This window comes from Oncorhynchus nerka, linkage group LG28 (genome assembly GCF_034236695.1).
Source record: "Oncorhynchus nerka isolate Pitt River linkage group LG28, Oner_Uvic_2.0, whole genome shotgun sequence".
In the NCBI taxonomy this organism is placed as follows: domain Eukaryota; kingdom Metazoa; phylum Chordata; class Actinopteri; order Salmoniformes; family Salmonidae; genus Oncorhynchus; species Oncorhynchus nerka.
The window spans coordinates 49,070,506-49,089,809 of NC_088423.1; the positions used below are offsets into that span (position 1 = coordinate 49,070,506).

At 43.3% G+C, this 19,304-nt stretch overlaps 1 protein-coding gene across 1 annotated transcript in view; it reads left to right on the forward strand.

Moving 5' to 3' along the window:
- LOC115113347 (gamma-aminobutyric acid receptor subunit pi-like) overlaps window positions 1-9,245 on the forward strand; it is an 18,711-nt gene extending 9,466 nt beyond the window's left edge. Inside the window, exons 5-9 of the mRNA XM_065012556.1 lie at window positions 288-370; window positions 6,591-6,728; window positions 7,332-7,484; window positions 7,875-8,065; window positions 8,414-9,245. Of these exons, the coding sequence (XP_064868628.1) occupies window positions 288-370; window positions 6,591-6,728; window positions 7,332-7,484; window positions 7,875-8,065; window positions 8,414-8,773 (925 nt within the window). The 3' untranslated portion in view covers window positions 8,774-9,245. The remainder of the gene's footprint in view (window positions 1-287; window positions 371-6,590; window positions 6,729-7,331; window positions 7,485-7,874; window positions 8,066-8,413) is intronic.
- The last annotated feature ends 10,059 nt before the right edge of the window (window positions 9,246-19,304 follow it).

Consider the following 19,304-nt stretch of genomic DNA (forward strand, 5'->3'; position numbering starts at 1 on the left):
CAACACGTTACATGTTGTGTTTATATTTTTGTTCAGTGTAGATACTGTAAGTCCCTGCAGGATCACTAAATCAAATATTGCTCAGTGTGCTCAATTAGAATTAGTAATTGGGTGATCTAAAGCAGTGATTGAACAGTGCAAATGGGTTTATTTTAGGGTTGAGGAGAGGGACACAAACAGCATTAGTGCCTTCAGAGGTATGCCAGAGGGAATACATGGGAAAACACTGAGATGGTTCTGCTAAGGGGAAAGAAACCTCTGTTAACCGTTTTCTCTCATATCTCCAGGATCACCACCACTGTGGCCTGCAACATGGATCTGACCAAATATCCCATGGACAAGCAAACCTGCACTCTGCAACTGGAGAGCTGTAAGATTTCCAATTCACTTCCACATCTAGGCAGCAACGTGGCTGTTTAATAATCATTCTAATTTATTCAAAAAAAAAAAAAAAGATGAGCAAGGCAGGCAGCACAGTTAATCTTTTGACTCTCTGGTCTTGTAAGTAAAAATAGATAAGATCTTTATTTTTGAGCTCTCCATTCGCTTAAGATAATAATGACAGCCTGCTCATAACTTCGGAGGAACCCTCCTGAGCTTGAAATCGTCACTGCCAGATCATCTTGCATTGCAGTCAAGGAGTAAGTAGAAACAACAAAAAATTTGCCATCTAGCTGGCAGAGCTGGACGCCCGGCCAAACTGAGCAATTGGGGGAAAGGGGCCTTGGTCAGGGAGGTGACCAAGAACCCGATGGTCACTCTGACAGAGCTCTAGAGTTCCTCTGTGGAGATGGGAGAAACTTCCAGAAGGACAACCATCTCTGCAGCACTCCACCAATCAGGTAGAGTGGCCAGATGGAAGCCACTCCTCAGTAAAATGCACATGACAGCCCTCTTGGAGTTTGCCAAATGGCACCTAAAGACTCTGACCATGAGAAACAAGATTATCTGGTCTGATGAAACCAAGATTGAACTAATTATTGGTCTGAATGTCAAGCTTTACGTCTGGAGGAAACCTAGCACCATCCCTACGGTGAAGCATGGTGTTGGCAGCATCATGCTGTAGGGATGTTTTTCAGCGGCAGGGACTGCGAGACTAGTCAGTATCGAGGCAAAGATGAACGGCGCAAAGTACAGAGAAATCCTTGATGAAAACCTGCTACAGAGCGCTCAGGACCTCAGACTGGGGCAAAGGTTCACCTTCCAACAGCCAAACAACCCTAAGCACACAGCCAAAACAATGCGGGAGTGGCTTTGGGACAAGTCTCTGAATGTCCTTGAGTGGTCCAACCAGAGCTTGAGATGATCTGCAGAGAAGAATGGGAGAAACTCCCCAAATACAGGTGTGCCAAGCTTGTAGCGTCATACACAAGTAGACTTGAGACTGTAATCGCTGCCAAAGGTTCTTCGACAAAGTACTGAGTAAAGGGTCTGAATACTTATGTAAATGTCATATTTCAGTTTTTTTAAATACATTTGCTAACATTTCTAAAAACCTGTTTTTGCTTTGTCATTATGGATTATTGTGTGTAGATTTAATTTAATCCATTTTAGAATAAGGCTGTAATGTAACAAAATGTGGGGAAAAATCAAGGGGTCTGAGTACTTTTTGAATGCAGAAGGGAGTTGTGCTTCAAATACAGCAGTTCTGTAACATCTTTAATTGAGCCTCTCATTCTCCTTAATTGCCGGCCTCAACACGTTACTGAAAGAGACGAACGGTATATTTTAAGCTCTGGACAGTCAATCCAGATTCAGAGTGTTTAGTAGTCACATGTACAGGGTTGCAGGTGTGATCGCAGGGTACAGTGAAAATATTAGCTTCTGAGCTCCAACATGCAGGACTAAGTTCAATAAAATAATGAAAATGGTCATAAAAAACAACTATAGAAATAAAAAAAATAACACTATATACACATCATAACAACTGTAGCATTGATTAATAAATAAATGGCCATTAGGGTGGAGGCATAGTAAAGACTTTTGAGGGGCTGTACGAGGGAATGACCATAGGTGGAGCAGCATGACCATTAAGGGCGTGTGGGAACCAAGTAAAATAAACACAATAAAGCAGGTAGCTGACTAGTGGTGTGTATTCAGCAGCCTGATGGTCTGAGGGTAGAAACTATTGGCCAGACTTCCAGTTTTTGCCATGATGCTCCTGTACTGCCTACGTCTCCGAGATTGAAGGGGCGGTGGCTTGAGTGCCTGATGGCCTTCCTGTGACACCTGGTGTTGTAGGTGTCCTGTAGAGCAGGCAGTGTGCACCCAATGGGGCGTTCGGTTGCACGTATCACCCTCTGAAGCGCCATACGGTTTGCGGCTGTGGAGTTGCCGTAACTTGCTGTGACAGTATTCTCTCGATGGTGCTCTTGTAGAACGCTGTGAGGGCCCTCGGGGACGAGGATGGGGGCGTGTCCAGCCTGGTTCCTCCTGAAGTCCACAATCAGCTCCTTTGTTTTACTGACGTTGAGGGAGAGTTTGTTTACCTGGCACCACGCCGTCAGAGTGCCTACCTCCTCCCTGTACGCTGTCTCGTCATTGTTGGTTATCAGGCCTACTACTGTTGTGTTGTCAGCAAACTTGATGATGGAGTTGGAACTGTGTGAGGCCACGCAGTCGTGGATATGCTTGGGAATACAGGAGGGGATTGTTGGCAGATGCAAACAGGTTATCATTTTTTGGAGGACAACAGTTTTTGAGGGCTTGAACAAAAAAAGTGTTTTGTGATTTCGTTCATACTGGGGAACCGGTGTTCAAGTTGTGTGGTTGCAATATCAACAGACCCTTATCTCTGGTATATCTTTGCATGCATCATTCACGACTAAGTTTAAATTGCGTGCGGTGCAATGGACATAGGCTCTAATGCACAATGTCTCAGGAAAGACTGCCTGGGTTGGCCATACTCAGTGGCCTATAGAAAACAGTAGGGCCAGCAAACCTAAAACTACAGGCAGTGGTGACAACATTTGCACACAAAGAAAGAGGACTTCAGGAGACCAGGGGAGTTCCTCAAGTTGGATTTAATTTGATTTAGTTGACTAGCCAGACAAAATAGTGTCTGAATTTATCTTCAAGCCAACTACTTTTTCCTCATTGTTAGGTTATTTGATGTGTAATTTTTTGAAAACGTTTATAACTAGCAGCTAAATAGCAGCTAAATACGGTATGTAGCTATAGATAGTACAATGCATAATGAAACAATCCCTAGTAAAGTTGGGGTTTTGAGGGTGGACTGACTTTATTATTTGGCATTAATAGACTGGTTTTACACACAGCAACTTTCTATCCAAGCTGGGAGAGAGAATGGGGACGGCTCATGTCATGCAGATTCATGTAGCCTATACAGGACAGATGTTTATTAGCTGATTAGTATGCTGTTGCATCAAACATTTATTTTACAATCTGCGATGCTTGAATTTCCAACTTGAATTACTGAACAGGTAATTATTAACATTATTGCCACATGCCAGCAGTCTAAAAATGGCAGCATTGCAACACCATGTATAGATTTATGAAATGTTGAGACATGGACTGTGTGTGTGCCATTCAGAGGGTGAATGAGCAAGAGACAATATAGAATTGCCTTGGAACGGGGTATGGTAGTAGCACCTGTTTATTTCAAGAACGATTCATGGATTCATTAGGCATGCAGCCACATAGACATGACTACATTTCAGCACCATGGACAGCGGTTGGTTTGTGTGTGGCTGTCTGGCTAACACATTCTGCGTTACATAACTGTGTTACGCCAGTGCAAATCGTACTAAGCTATAGCTATATCACATGCCAACAACGAACTCAGTCAGAGGGAGCTACTATTCCACTGATCCCACTCAATACACGTAGAGGTTAAGTCAAGTAAATTATTCTCCTCTTTACATTACTACCAGGCTAAACATATACTGTGCATCCCAGACTCCCAGAGCCTTGGTTCAGCAGCACGCTGAAAAGCGCCAGACTATGAGCTTTCATTATTTTTAATGTGCTGCCAAAAATGGAACATCGCTCCCCGCTCCTCTTCACTCCCCCGGCTGCACTCCACTTCCAACAGGGAAGTTTAAAGACAAAAGATGACACTGTTTAGCTAGAGATGACGGTGACAAATGCAGTGGCTACCGACAGCAGAAAAAGCCTGGAGTGGGAAGATGTTCCCAGCCATGTTTGATTGTTGCTTGACGATGAGACCACACTCACCACAGTGGAGGATGCCGTACTGATTCGGTTTTGAAGATTTTAAAAGTCTCTATGCAGCCATTTTAAAGATGCCCCCATCTCATTGTCCCAGTGAGTAGAATATTTTAAGAGGCAAAAGCTTTCACTTCACCAGGCTGCAGGGTAGTGCACTTTTCAGGCTTCAGAGCACCTCAAGATCCTTATGTCCTAATGTAACCGTTCGCGCTCGGCTGCACAGGACTGCGGCGCCGGCGCATGCTTCAAACCCGTATTTGCACATTGCCCTGACCCGGCAGTCATGAAAATAACGAGTTCGGTCGGGTAAAAGGGGCAAACATAACAGCACTGAAGAAGTTACAACAAGAGATCCTGAGCCTCAGCAGCTTCAAAGGCTCTGTTGCTTTTCGTCAGGCTGCTCTGCATACTACGTCAAACACACGTTCCTCAATCATGTATGCCTTCCTGGATTTCCATACATGTCAGGGGAGATGGTGAGACGGCAGTGTAAGAGCCATGAGATCATGTATGCCTTCCTGGATTTTCATACATGTCAGGGGAGATGGTGAGACGGCAGTGTAAGAGCCATGAGATCATGTATGCCTTCCTGGATTTCCATACATGTCAGGGGAGATGGTGAGGCGGCAGTGTAAGAGCCATGAGATCATGTATGCCTTCCTGGATGTTCATACATGTCAGGGGAGATGGTGAGACGGCAGTGTAAGATCCATGAGATCATGTATGCCTTCCTGGATACGGCAGTGTAAGAGCCATGAGATCATGTATGCCTTCCTGGATGTTCATACATGTCAGGGGAGATGGTGAGACGGCAGTGTAAGAGCCATGAGATCATGGGAGATCATTCTCATTTGGGCAAAAGACCGTCCTCTGTCTCTCTCCTCAGTCCTCTCCCCCCACCGACTCGCTAAAGGGGTCGAGGACTGTGTCAATTCGTTAGTAGGCAAACGGAAGACTGTCCTCCCCATCCCGATAGCCATCCTACCTAGGAAGAGTTTTGAAATCTGCCACACACCCTTTCAATCAGCTTTTGTTTTGCCAAGGGGAGAAAAACATGCACACGTTTGAAAAGAATATGGTACTTTTTGTTTTAGCAATAAATGTCTTGCACTACTAGCTTCATTTGTTTTGAGCACTTTACACATGTATTTTGGGATCCACCTCTGTAAACGCCATTTGCCTAATGATGCGCAAGTGTAGGAGGATTTTCAAGCAAGTGCATTTCCATGTTCACTCTCTTCGCCGACACTCCACGGTTAACTTTGACCTTTTTCAGGAGGAGGCGAGAGAGAACTGAAGAGAGAAGATGCAGGACTTGAGCAAATCTAATTGATAAAAGGCCAATCAATGAGTGTTTGATCTAATGAAGCAACAGGAGATGGGGATCCTCTGTGTCCCAGGATCATTTCTGGGACACAGAAATTTCTCCTCCTCCTGTCAGTCGCCTCGTAGGGCTTCTTATGCCACATCGTCCTCTGCAGGTCAATTACTGAACTACGTCTCATAATGAATCTCCAAAGGCATGATCTACGTGAGGTTAGAAAACTGTTTCGGAGCAGACCTGGGTTCAAATACTATTTGAAATCTTTCAAATCCTTTGAGCATTTGCTTAACCCCACCAGATGTGCCAGGTGGGCAGGCTACGCATTTTTGGGACTTTTCATTTGGTTCCATTTCAACAGGCAAGCTCAGTCAAGCACATGTTAAGTACTGTAAATTATTTCAAATATTATTTGAACCCCAGGTCAGTTTTGGTGCTGTACCCAGATTATCATGAAGAAAAACTGTCAGTACTTTATAGCTTGTGGCTTTATACAGTAAACAGCTTGCTCATAAGTTTAATATACGTTGTTATACAGTGTCACTGTGAGGTCTTCTAAATCCCATGTAAACTGGTCTGTAGGATTATGTAAGGTACTGACATAATATAAGGCCTGAAATATGTATGAATCAACTGCTGTCGTGTTAGGCAGGAAAGAAACTGTTAAAGCAGTGCTGTCCTCATTGCCGTTGTTTCCTTCTTGCCCTCTTTTTTTCCCCTTCTCTCTCCCTCTCTTGAAGTAAGGCTGCATTTGCATTAGCATTTCCTATTCACTCCTGCCGGATGTCACAGTGCTTCACGAATGAGCAATGGAGGGCTGTTGCTACTGTATGCTACTATTATTTAATAAAACGTTTACATTTTTTAAAGTTTGCCTGTGGCTGTCACACACTTACAGCTCAGTAGCCAGCTAACCTTTATTCATTGTTTTATGGATGACCGTTTGTGTTTCTATTAGATGTATAAGAAATAGTACACTGGTATGTGTGATGAAGTGTTACTGCAAAACATGTAGTCGCTTAGTCTAATAGCCCCCCATTAACTATCTCTCTCTCAATATATATATACATATTTACAGGGGGCTACAACACCAACGATGTGATGTTCTACTGGACCAGAGGGAACGAGTCGGTCAGTGGTTTGGACACGCTGCGTCTGGCCCAGTACACAGTAGAGGACCACTACACCTCTGCGTCTGAGGCCATCTATGAAACAGGTTCGACTTTCAACTCCTACTGTACCTCTAACATTATCCTTTCGTTATCCTTTCACAACTATTTTGGGCAACTGTTTAGATTTGGTCTCCTGTGACAGTTGTTAGCCATGTTCATCTTTTAAAGGGAAGGTTCACCCACGTTATAAAATGACACATTTAGTGTCCTCACCCTGTAAGCAGTCTATGGGCAAGGTATGACTGTAATCCATGCTTTGGTTTCATTTCCCTGACAGTGTTTCCATTTGCAAACGTTTTAGCATTTGTGGCACAAATCCCGTTCAAGTCATGGTACCGATATTACAATTTTTCACCGCATCATCCAAATCATCCGAAAGTATCAGAAATGTATTGTGAAGTTGAAACAAAGTCACTTATAGATGATTTGAACATGATGCGCAACAAAAATGCTAATATCTGTACCTACCTTGTCCATAGACTTCATGCAGGGTAAAAAAAACAATAAGTCATTTTGTAAATTGGGTGAACTATCCCTTTAAATTGATAGTTGGTAGTAAAGGAACCCTTGGGTTCTATTAGCACACTCATTCTAATGTCTCTCTCTCTCTCTCTCTCACACACACACACACACACACACACACACAGGCCACTACCCCAAGCTGATCTTCCACTTTGAGCTGAAGAGAAGCATCCTGTACTTCATCCTGGAGACGTATGTTCCCTCTAGCCTGCTAGTGGTCCTGTCCTGGGTGTCCTTCTGGATCAGCCAGTCTTCCGTCCCCGCAAGGGTCTGCATCGGTAAACCACAGTTCCTTAAACCAGGAAGCACACCCACCAATCAGATCCATGCCTTTCCCACCCTATCACACTCTCCTCCATGCAAACCTGCTGATCGGAAGCTATTTGGCTGTCTGAAAACGTGTAGAATGCTGGCAGTTAGAGAAAGCAGGATGTTCCACAAGTATATCATACTCCTGGTAGCCTACCTTTATATTACTGTAGTATAGAGTACACATCTCGCCTGGTGTATTAAGGCCAGGCAACTCAACTCAAGCTGAATCCTATTGGTAGTTCATTATTAAACTCTATAGTTTTGTTGTTGTTTGTGAATTGAAAGGAAAACTGGCGATCTTGACGCTTTCAAATATTGAATGACTCATCCACCCATTGTGCCGTGGTTTGTGACAGGAGTGACCACGGTTCTGACCATGACCACGTTGATGATGGGTGCCAGGACGTCCCTGCCCAACGCCAACTGTTTCATCAAGGCCATCGATGTGTACCTGGGCATCTGCTTCAGCTTCATCTTCGGAGCCCTGATCGAGTACGCCGTGGCCCACTTCTGCACCCTCAACCACCCCGATGCCAACATTGTCATGGTGAGGCCTTCGGCGTTTGTTATCAACAGTAGTGCGGTTATCATTGTCACGTTCGTCATCATTGTTATTGTCGCTGTAATCATCATTAGCATCGTCATTACCGTCGTTTTTTATGATCTTGATCGTCATCATCAGCATCATTATTATCATCATCATCATTGTCGTCATCCTCATCATTATCAGAATCGTCATCAACTTTGTCATTTCTTGTCTTCTGCGATGTCGCACACACTATTAATGTAAGTATCTCGTCCTTTTTTTTCATTTCAGTCAATAGCATCAGTTGTTTGGTGCTTTAATATATATCTTCACACACTGTGCCCCTCTCTCTCTCCCCCTCCCCTCCAGTACGGTCATCAGATGGGAGGCTTTGACGAGGAGATGAACGGAATGGTCACTACCATCGCCGCTGAAAACAATAGGGCCAAGAGGCGTAAGGAGAAAGCTGCTGCAGTCTCAGCGCCCATGGCAGAGCTGGAACTGGGCCCATCCAGCCCCACTGTCAGCGAGCCCAAGCCCGAGTCTCCTGAGGAGCCCCCCAATCGCTGCCTCACTGTCCTGGTCCTCCTCCGCAAGTTCCTGCGCAAAGCTGCAAACTGTTGCCATGTGGAGAATCCCCACTTAATAGACAACTACTCCAGGATGACCTTCCCCCTCTCCTTTGTATTCATCAACCTCCTCTACTGGACATACTACCTGTACTTGTAACACACAGGAGTGTGTGTTTCGGTATGTGCATGTGTGTGTGTGTGTGCGTGTGGGTGTCTGAATCTGTGTGTTTCTGTTTGTGAGTGGGATTCGTTCATACTGTATGTGTTTTTTCTCAAACAATACACATGTTTACATTTACGGTCATGAGTGAGGCGTAGTGTACAGTAGACCACCAACTACAGTACAACATCCTGAGGAGAATTACATGTCCATGTTTATTATACCTGATTCAGCTCATTACTGCTCTCATAATTGATGAACTTCCAGTAAGTTCTGTCCATGATGGCCTGCTGACAGATGACCTATGGCTGGTGTGGTGCAGAGGAGTGAGTGGCTGGATGCGCTGTGTAATATTTATGAATGAGCTGCGAAGGGAAGCATCCAGAGTACCTCTGGGTTAGGCTGGGTCCACACTTAAGCTCCGAATGGCAATATATACAGTATATATATTGAGAGAGGGAATGAGAGAGACACAGAGAGAGAGAGAGGTGTTTATATATTTTATATATATATATATATATATATATATATACACTGCTCAAAAAAATAAAGGGAACACTAAAATAACACATCCTAGATCTGAATGAATGAAATATTCTTATTAAATACTTTTTTCCTTACATAGTTGAATGTGCTGACAACAAAATCACACAAAAATTATCAATGGAAATCAAATTTATCAACCCATGGAGGTCTGGATTTGGAGTCATACTCAAAATTAAAGTGGAAAACCACACTACAGGCTGATCCAACTTTGATGTAATGTCCTTAAAACAAGTCAGAATGAGGCTCAGTAGTGTGTGTGGCCTCCACGTGCCTGTATGACCTCCCTACAACGCCTGGGCATGCTCCTGATGAGGTGGCGGATGGTCTCCTGAGGGATCTCCTCCCAGACCTGGACTAAAGCATCCGCCAACTCCTGGACAGTCTGTGGTGCAACGTGGCGTTGGTGGATGGAGCGAGACATGATGTCCCAGATGTGCTCAATTGGATTCAGGTCTGGGGAACGGGCAGGCCAGTCCAAAGCATCAATGCCTTCCTCTTGCAGGAACTGCTGACACACTCCAGCCACATGAGGTCTAGCATTGTCTTGCATTAGGAGGAACCCAGGGCCAACCGCACCAGCATATGGTCTCACAAGGGGTCTGAGGATCTCATCTCGGTACCTAATGGCAGTCAGGCTACCTCTGGCGAGCAGATGGAGGGCTGTGCTGCCCCCCAAAGAAATGCCACCTCACACCATGGCTGACCCACCACCAAACCGGTCATGCTGGAGGATGTTGCAGGCAGCATAACGTTCTCCACGGAGTCTCCAGACTGAACCTTTTTTCATCTGTGAAGAGCACAGGGCGCCAGTGGCGAATTTGCCAATCTTGGGGTTCTCTGGCAAATGCCAAACGTCCTGCACGGTTTTGGGCTGTAATCTCCACCCGGCACAGCCAGAAGGGGACTGGCCACCCCACATAGCCTGGTTCCTCTCTAGGTTTCTTCCTAGGTTTTGGCCTTTCTAGGGAGTTTTTCCTAGCCACCGTGCTTCTACACCTGCATTGCTTGCTGTTTGGGGTTTTAGGCTGGGTTTCTGTACAGCACTTTGAGATATCAGCTGATGTACGAAGGGCTATATAAATAAATTTGATTTGATTTGGACGTCGGGCCCTCATGCCACCCTCAGGGAGTCTGTTTCTGACCGTTTGAGCAGACACATGCACATTTGTGGCCTGCTGGAGGTCATTTTGCAGGGCTCTGGCAGTGCTCCTCCTGCTCCTCCTTGCACAAAGGCGGGGGTAGCAATCCTGCTGCTGGGTTGTTGCCCTCCTACGGCCTCCTCCATGTCTCCTGATGTACTGGCCTGTCTCCTGGTAGCGCCTCCATGCTCTGGACACTATGCAGACAGACACCCCAAACCTTCTTGCCACAGCTCCCATTGATGTGCCATCCTGGATGAGCTGCACTACCTGAGCCACTTGTGTGGGTTGTAGACGCCGTCTCATGCTACCATTAGAGTGAAAGCACCGCCAGCATTCAAAAGTGACCAAAACATCAGCCAGGAAGCATAGGAACTGAGAAGTGGTCTGTGGTCACCACCTGCAGAACCACTCCTTTATTGGGGGTGTCTTGTTAATTGCCTATAATTTCCACCTGCTGTCTATTCCATTTGCACAACAGCATGTGAAATGTATTGTCAATCAGTGTTGCTTCCTTAGTGGACAGTTTGATTTCACAGAAGTGTGATTGACTTGGAGTTACATTGTGTTGTTTAAGTGTTCCCTTTATTTTTTTGAGCAGTGTATATTGAGAGAGGGAATGAGAGAGACAGATATATATATATATATATACTGTATATGCCTCTCTCTCTCTCTGTCTCTCTCATTCCCTCTCTCATTTTATTTCTATAAGAAATCCAGTGGCCTTGGCTCCCTCCACCACATTATGGAAATGGACTCTCAATGAACCATAAACTGTTTTATATAATTTGTCATCATAGGGCAACAACTGCCAGCACCTTAACTGGACAGGAACAATGCAATAGATTGGTAGGAATATACAGCACCTAGTGGAGTAACAGTGATATATGCAGTATTTTTTCCATTGGAGCTGGTAGATAGTATTTTGTGAGCTTTGTGATACACGCCATCTTAATGGTGAAGCTAGTACCTTGTAGTCGATGTTTTAGGACACTGACATTTTGAACAGAGGTGAAACCGCTACTGTAACAGGATGTCATCATCAATCATCCAGATAAGGGTTGAACTAACATCCCTCCTTGTCCTCTGTTGTGTGAGTTTTGTGTATGATGACGAATGTCATATATTCCCAAACATATTTTCACATATCAGTAATAACAAAGGACCAAAGATTTCAATTTGCGTTGTAATCTTTCCATGGTTCCCTTTAGACTTTGCTCCGTTCCGTATAACTACTAACACAGTACATTTTGAAATGTTGAATTATTAGTTCCCATTGAGGTGTAAAAAATATTTCAATGAAAGTAATAGCATGCTATATCAGCATGCAAAAGGAAAACTGCAACGTTTCATAGCCCTGTGCGGACAGAAACAGTCTCACACTCAATGCATGTTTGTTTATTACTTCCTTGAATATCTTAAATATTAAATGCATTTTTCTGTTACAGTGCTTTCACCCTTATCCGTAAAGCCATTGACAAGAAGGTTGTCCATAGCATAAAATAACATATGACTTGTTCATGACTATGAAATACTAATGCATTCTCTTAATTAATGTACATAATGGAAGTCTATAGGTCGTTATCAATAAAACGTCACAATAAGGTGCAGAGCCTTCAATTTGGCCGCTGGGGGCAAGGAGAACCCCAGCTCCGCTAAACCATTGACATCTATGTGCTGTTTTCAAGGTATTATTAAATCAATGTTATAACTATTTGGTTTTAATATCATCATCTCTTCAAATAAAATACAATCACATTTTATTGGTCACATACACATATTTAGCAGATATTATTGCAGGTGTAGTGAAATGCTTGTGTTCCTAGCGCCAACAGTGCAGTAGTATCTAACAATTCACAACAAAAAGAGCATTGAAAAGATCATGAAAATAACTGCATGCTTTTCATGATCAGTAAACATGAATTGATCATGTGATTTCAGATACCTGAGGGTAGCTTATCCATTAGGCATGTAGCTAGCTAGCTAAGCAAACAATGTATTATTAGCTTGCTTTGTCAGAAATAAGGCTTTTGGAAAGAGCTAGACATCGGCAAATTCTCTTCCTGATAAAATTGTCAGTCAAACTACTGTCACCACCTGTAATGAACACGATGGGAGACAGAGAGCTGGTTTCAAGCACAGGGCGCAGCAGGTGTTTATTTGTAAAGGACCACATGAGGAGGCAGGTAGCTGGGTCCAGGGGCAGGCAGAATGTCATAGACAGTGGGTCCAAAAAGGCAACAGTACAAGCAGGGAAAAGGCTAGTAACGTCAATCGGGAGATCAGGCAATAGGTTGATAACAGGAAATCCGATAGGCTAAAGTACAGGCATGGAATAGGCAAAAGGCGTCTTTAGTGAGGCAGGCCAAAACGATTATTTACAGGAAAAACTGAGCTCTGAATAGAAGTGTGTCACGATGGGGTGCAAAAAACTGTGTGTGATAATGACATACAGGTTTGTGAACAGGTGATCAGAATTCAGGTGATTGGGATCTGGAGAGTGAGCTGCGTTCAGGGGAACTATGTGTTTGAGAGTGACAGCTGGAAAGTGGTCTGTAAAGTGAGCTGCGTTCATGTTTGAGAGTGTGAGTTGGAAGCAGACGTTACACCACCACTATACTGTATATGGCAAGCAAATCAAACAATATTTTGATACATTTGATATGAGTTTTTCCTAGTCACCATGCTTCTACACCTGCATTGCTTGCTGTTTGGGGTTTTAGGCTGGGTTTCTGTACAGCCCTTTGAGATATCAGCTGATGTAAGGGCGATATAAATACATTTGATTTGATTTGATCAATTCACATATGGTGTCCAAGGCACAGCTGGGGGCTGAAGGGGGTCTATGACAAGCGGCAATGGTGAAAGACTTAAACATTCTGGAAATGTTTAAAAGTAGAAGCTTGAATTGCTTGGGCACAGACCTGGATAGTATGACAGAACTCTGCAAGCTCTCGACAGTAGATTGCAACTCCGCCCCCTTTTGGCATTTCTATCCTGTCGGACAATGTTATAGTTAGGGATGGTAATTTCAGGAATTTTGGTGGCCTTCCTAAGCCAGGATTCAGACACGGCTAGGACATCCGGGTTGGCTAAGTGTGCTAAAGCAGTGAATAAAACAAACTTAGGGTGGAGGCTTCTAATGTTAACATGCATGAAACCAAAGCTTTTACGGTTACAGAAGTCAACAAATGAGAGTGACTGGGGAATGGGAGTGGTGCAGGGGGCTTCAGGGCCTGGGTTAACCTCTACATCACCAGAGGAAAAGAGGAGGAGTAGGATAAGGGTACGGCTAAAGGCTATAAGAACTGGTCGTCTAGTGCGTTCAGAACAGAGAGTAAAAGGAGCAGATTTCTGGGAGCGGAAGAATAGATTCAAGGAATGATGTACAGACAAGTGGATGTAGGATGTGAGTACAGTGGAGGTAAACCTAGACATTGAGTGACGATGAGAGAGATTTTGTCTCTAAAAGAACCAGTTCAGCCTGGTGAGGTCACCGCATTTGTGGGAGTTGGAACAAAAGGGCTAGTTAAGGCATATAGGGCAGGGTTGGAGTCTGTACAGTGAAATAAAACAATAATCAGTAACCAAAACAGCAATAGACAAGGCATATTGACATTAGGGACAGTTATGTGTAGCCGAGCGATCATAGGGTCCAGTGAGTAGCAATAGATGAGTCAGGGAGCCAATTCGGTAGTGCTACTACGCTAGGTGAGCTGGAGACACGGCGATTCAGACAGCTAGCGGGCAGGGCTAGCACATGGGTCTTCGGGGACATCGCAACGGAAGAGCCTGTTGAAACCATCTCGGACGGTTACGACGGCAGACCAGTCGTGATGGATCGGCGGGGCTCCGTGTCGACAGTAAAGGTTCCAGGCCAATTGTCGCCCAAGAATTGACTGATGGACCTCTTCGGTTAGCCGGGAAATGGGCCTAGCTCCAGGCTAGCTCCAGGCTAACTGATGCTTGCTTCGGGACAGAGACGTTAGCCAGGAGTAGCCACTCGGATAGCAGCTAACTAGCTGCGATGATCCGGTGTAAAGGTTCAGAGCTTGCGGTAGGAATCCGGAGAAAAAGCAGTCCGTTATGCTCTGGGTTGATATCGCACTGTGCAGACTGGCAGGAATTGACTGGGCTGAGGCTGGCTGATGTCCAAGTTAACGTTGATGACCGCTAGCAGTGGCTAACTGACTACTATAATGCAGTGCGACTCGAGTTTCGCCATCAGCTGGAAGACAGTGTCCCTTTTTGGTCAGTGTCAGTGGAGGAAAGGAAGGGGGAGGGGGGACTTTGAGAGGTGGACCCTCAGTCTGCTGCTCTCTCCTTCCGCTGAGACTGACCATCAAATGCAGACACCATCAGCCCAGTAAAAATAAAAAGCGAATTATTTCAATATATGCTCAAAAAGCTGTGCCTCGCAAGTAATACAACAACTGATATATTGTCGGTGTGATCAGTCCTACGTCAACATTTTTTATATAATAAAAACAAATGGTCTGAACAACAATGCATTGGCAGAGCAATTCAAGCAAAGTCAATATGCAGTGATAATGTATTGGGCCTACAGCCTACTGCACAAACCTCATTGCTACAGTACTGTTTATAATAGGTTAATGTTTCATAGGCTTACGTTTTTTTTAAAGTCATGTTAAATCTGAGTGGTAGATCTCGGCTTGCATTTTGACTCAGAAAGTGATCTTGACTCAGAAAAGGTTGGTGACCACTGCTGTAGGTCGTGTAACTGTTTGCTACATGCCATATGTTTTGTGGACTTCACCGGACAGATGTTGCTTTCCAGTTATGTGATGAAACAAAGGTGTGATTGAATTTATTCTGCCACTTTGTCTTCTTATTGTCTCGGGCTTAGGTTTATCACAGTGTCAAGGCACATCAACTAACAGGTTATAGAGCAAATAACGCAATTATCACAACACATAGGTTGTAGTATGTTTTTTTTCCTGGCTTGGCGTCCCAGGTGATTTTACCTCCACACCGCTACTGATAGTTAACATTTATTTAACAACCCCTTGAAAACGACACACAGTTGTCAATGGTTTTAGTGGAGCTGGGAGTGTCCTTGCCCCCCAGCAAATCAAAAGTATCGCACCTTATTGTCATGTTGTATTGGTAACGACCAATATTTGCTATAATTCCCCATAATGCAACATTGACTTACAAAACCTTTTGTTTTAGTCTCATTTTCACCAAAGGGGTTTTCATATAATTTTTTCTTGTCTCTTTTTCTGAAATGCATTCCAATACATTTGCTCTGCTAAACATGGTCTTGCTGTAACAGCTGTTTGAAGAAGAGGACCAAGGTACAGCGTGGTACATGTTCATAATTTTTTATAAAACTTGAACACTAGAACAAAAAATAACAACGCGGCACAAACAAAACATTTCTGTCTGGTGCAGAAACACACAAAACAGAAAATAACTACCCACAAAACACAGGTGGGAAAAGGCTACCTAAGTATGGTTCTCAATCAGAGACAAAGATAGACAGCTGCCTCTGATTGAGAACCACACCCGGCCAAACACACAGAAATAGAAAACATAGAACACGAAAAACATAGAATGCCCACCCCAACTCACACCCTGACCAAACCAAAATAGAGACATAAAAAGGATCTCTAGGGTCAGGGCGTGACACTTGCTTCAGGGCATTAGAATTAAACACCTTTTTTAAATGAATAAATACCCATAGTAATGAGCTACTGATGAGAATAGAAAAAAATATATTAATTGTATGCTTTCTGCTTTGTTATACGTCAAATGTATTTTTCTTTATGTTTCTTTGCTTGTTTTGGGGTTTTCATTAGGTTGTTTGCTAGACTATGGAATATGTGTATTAATAGTCATGCAATACAAAAGGAGGCTATCTAAAAAATATAATATTATAGACAACTGCCCTCAATTATACCATCACTGGGGACCAAACTTAGGTGTTACGTATATTGAACGTACTACAGTTTAGATACAAAAGTATATTCTATGGTGCTAGAGCACCCTTTTATAAAACCAGTTTGATCTTCTCTTTTAAACTGGTCTATGGTAAAGAAGAAAAAAGTGCACCAGGAACTGTGCACTAAGCTAATATACGCAGATCAGTACCATATCCTGACAGTCAAGTTACAGTCTGTTACATGGTCATCGTGTTGGGTCACCTGATATTCCCTTAGCTTCTGTAGCCAGAGACAAAATTGAGCCAAAGATTCCACTAAATCACTAAGGAAATATTCCCTTTGTTTCTCGAGAATCCCACAAATTCCCATTCCAAATTCCCCTTTACTTGTGGATTCACATGAAATGTGTTTGCTATAATGTTGTCATGCTCTCCATCATCAAGCCCCTCCTTTTGGACTCCAGACTAAATGTGACTCCTCTCCCAGGACTTAACTACTACTATTGGATATATAACCGCAATGGCAGGACACATGATACACAGGACACAAGTCCAGGTACTGCAAGCCCAAGCAGAGGCAACCAACCTGACCAATGATGGTGTACTATACTACACTCCCTCCCCTACCCACTTGCTTCTGACAGACTGATTGGCCAATGCTGGAACAACCTATTTTCCTTAAATGTTTGGGACATTGTCAGGCAACGCAAAGTTCTTGGGACATCTTCCTGTAAAATGTGTTTATACTGTAACATTTTAACATTTTATTTGATGAAATTGTTGTAAATAGGTACTTATACAGCATGTTTATTTGATGTTTCAATATTGATTAGGGTAATAAAATATACTGCCTAAAATCTTGCAGTTTATGAAAATCTTTTTGGGCTCTACTGTATTGGGATTGTTTTGCGGTAGCTAATGAGTGTTCTTTAGCCCATGGGTAAACAGAAGTAAACTTTCAGAAGCAGAGAAGGTTTTCCTTTCAGTCTCAGTCAGAGATGTCTGGGCAGACTTGTCCCCTCTTTAGCTCTGAGAACAAAGGCAGTCCTATCCAGGCTCCAGCCCTGATTGGTTTTGACTCAGCAGAATCGTGAGCATTTGGGAAATCTGAGACCGCTGTAAAAGTCATGTTAGACCACCAGAATACAAGGCAGGAGTCAGTTTAGCTGTTTAAAAAAAAATCAACACAAAGATATGAATACAATTCAGAAAAAAACACAACACAAAAAACTATAAGGGTGCCTCATCAAATGCTATATGAATCATTGTAGTATTATCACAGTTTGTACCACTCACATCTATGCGAGTTGAAAGGTTAAATCACAGATTGAATGCAATATTCCTCAGTTCATCCTTAGATCATAGCTAGATTTGCCTGATGCAATATGCGTTGTATCTCTGCCTCTGCTCCAACAGATTTCAAACACAAAGTAATGTAGGGTTTATGCCAGCTGGTAGCACTGTTTGTGACAGCTGGTAGCACTGCAGATGAACAGGTATATTCGTTATCTATGTAATAACTATTGAAGACAAATATCACATGCCTATATTCAGAAGTTAGAATGAGGGTATGTGAAGCCTTTACATTGAGTTTACGCTGTCTGTACTATCACACAAGAACAAATGAGTACCATGCTTTTAGAGGCATGTTTCACACTGTCCAAACAATTGCAGAGGCTGTCAGAGTCAAGGGCATATTAACACAGTCAGAAAGAATACAGTTTTACAGAGGAGAAGCATGAATCTGAGAAATGGTGTGCTGTGCAATTATCTTCTTCACAGTCCATGGGGTAACAATACTGGCTTAATCAAATGTACAATGCCCATGAGTTCTGGGCTATGAATAGTGAAATTCTAGCAGCACGATTAAATGTCTATTGTGGTTATTGAGGGAAGGTAACTTTGTTAGGCATGTTTTGAATCGATTTTTGGTTTGTGTGTGTGTGTTCACGTGCAATAATGCAAATAAAATATTGCCATACATTTCTAATGTGAATGCAATTTTTTTATGTAAAAGAATGCCCTGTGCCTTGAAGGGTATTTATTGATAAGCCAGACAGCCAATCTCTGCTTCTGTATACTGGCCAATCACCTCACAAATATTTAGATTTTTTATTGTCACATACGCTGGATAATGTGTTGTTTTACAGCGTCAGCGATAGTAGTATGTTGCCCCTGGGGCAAGTGCCTTGCTAAAATAAATCTGAAATAAAACAAACACCCTTCCCTTTCGTGAACTAACACTCGCACTTGACTTTGTCCTACTAGCACTGACTGTTAGCTAGCTACTTTATTGAGGAAAAATGTACTTACTATGACTTAGCCTTGTGAACAGGAAAATCAGTGGCAGAACATAAGCTTGTGTCTGAGGTCGTAAGGTCATAAGCTGAGGTTGTAAACTGCTGTTTTGCTGTAATCAGCAAATTTTCGACTAACCTTTACTTGGAAATACTTCTTTTCTTTAGACCCGGCGCCAGAACGAATCGGTTGGACGAGCATTGGATTTCCATTGGGGGGGGGCTCGTGTTTTTTCCAGGGAGGTGCCGACAGCCTACTGTACTGAGATGAAACATTAACTGTATATAACGGGCGGGTATTGAAATCCCATTGTTATAGAGCCTTTTAAGCCCGCAGTAAAATGCACAGCATACATACCGATGGTCACGTTCCATGCGTTGATATGGCCTACTGGCAATCAGAAGCCTCCCACCGAAGGCCCGTAGCCATCCTTCTCAAATAGCATAGAGTAAAAAAGAAATACACCAGTTGGTTCCTTATGGCAGAAGATATCCCTGCCCATGCCTGTGCTGTGGACATCCTCACCCTATTAAGTTTTGCTGTTGAGTATTACACATGAACAGAATTCCAGAAAACATTTCTCCAGTGAATTTCCAGAGCCAGCCCCGGATTCCACCATAATTGCAAAATTATTTACTGC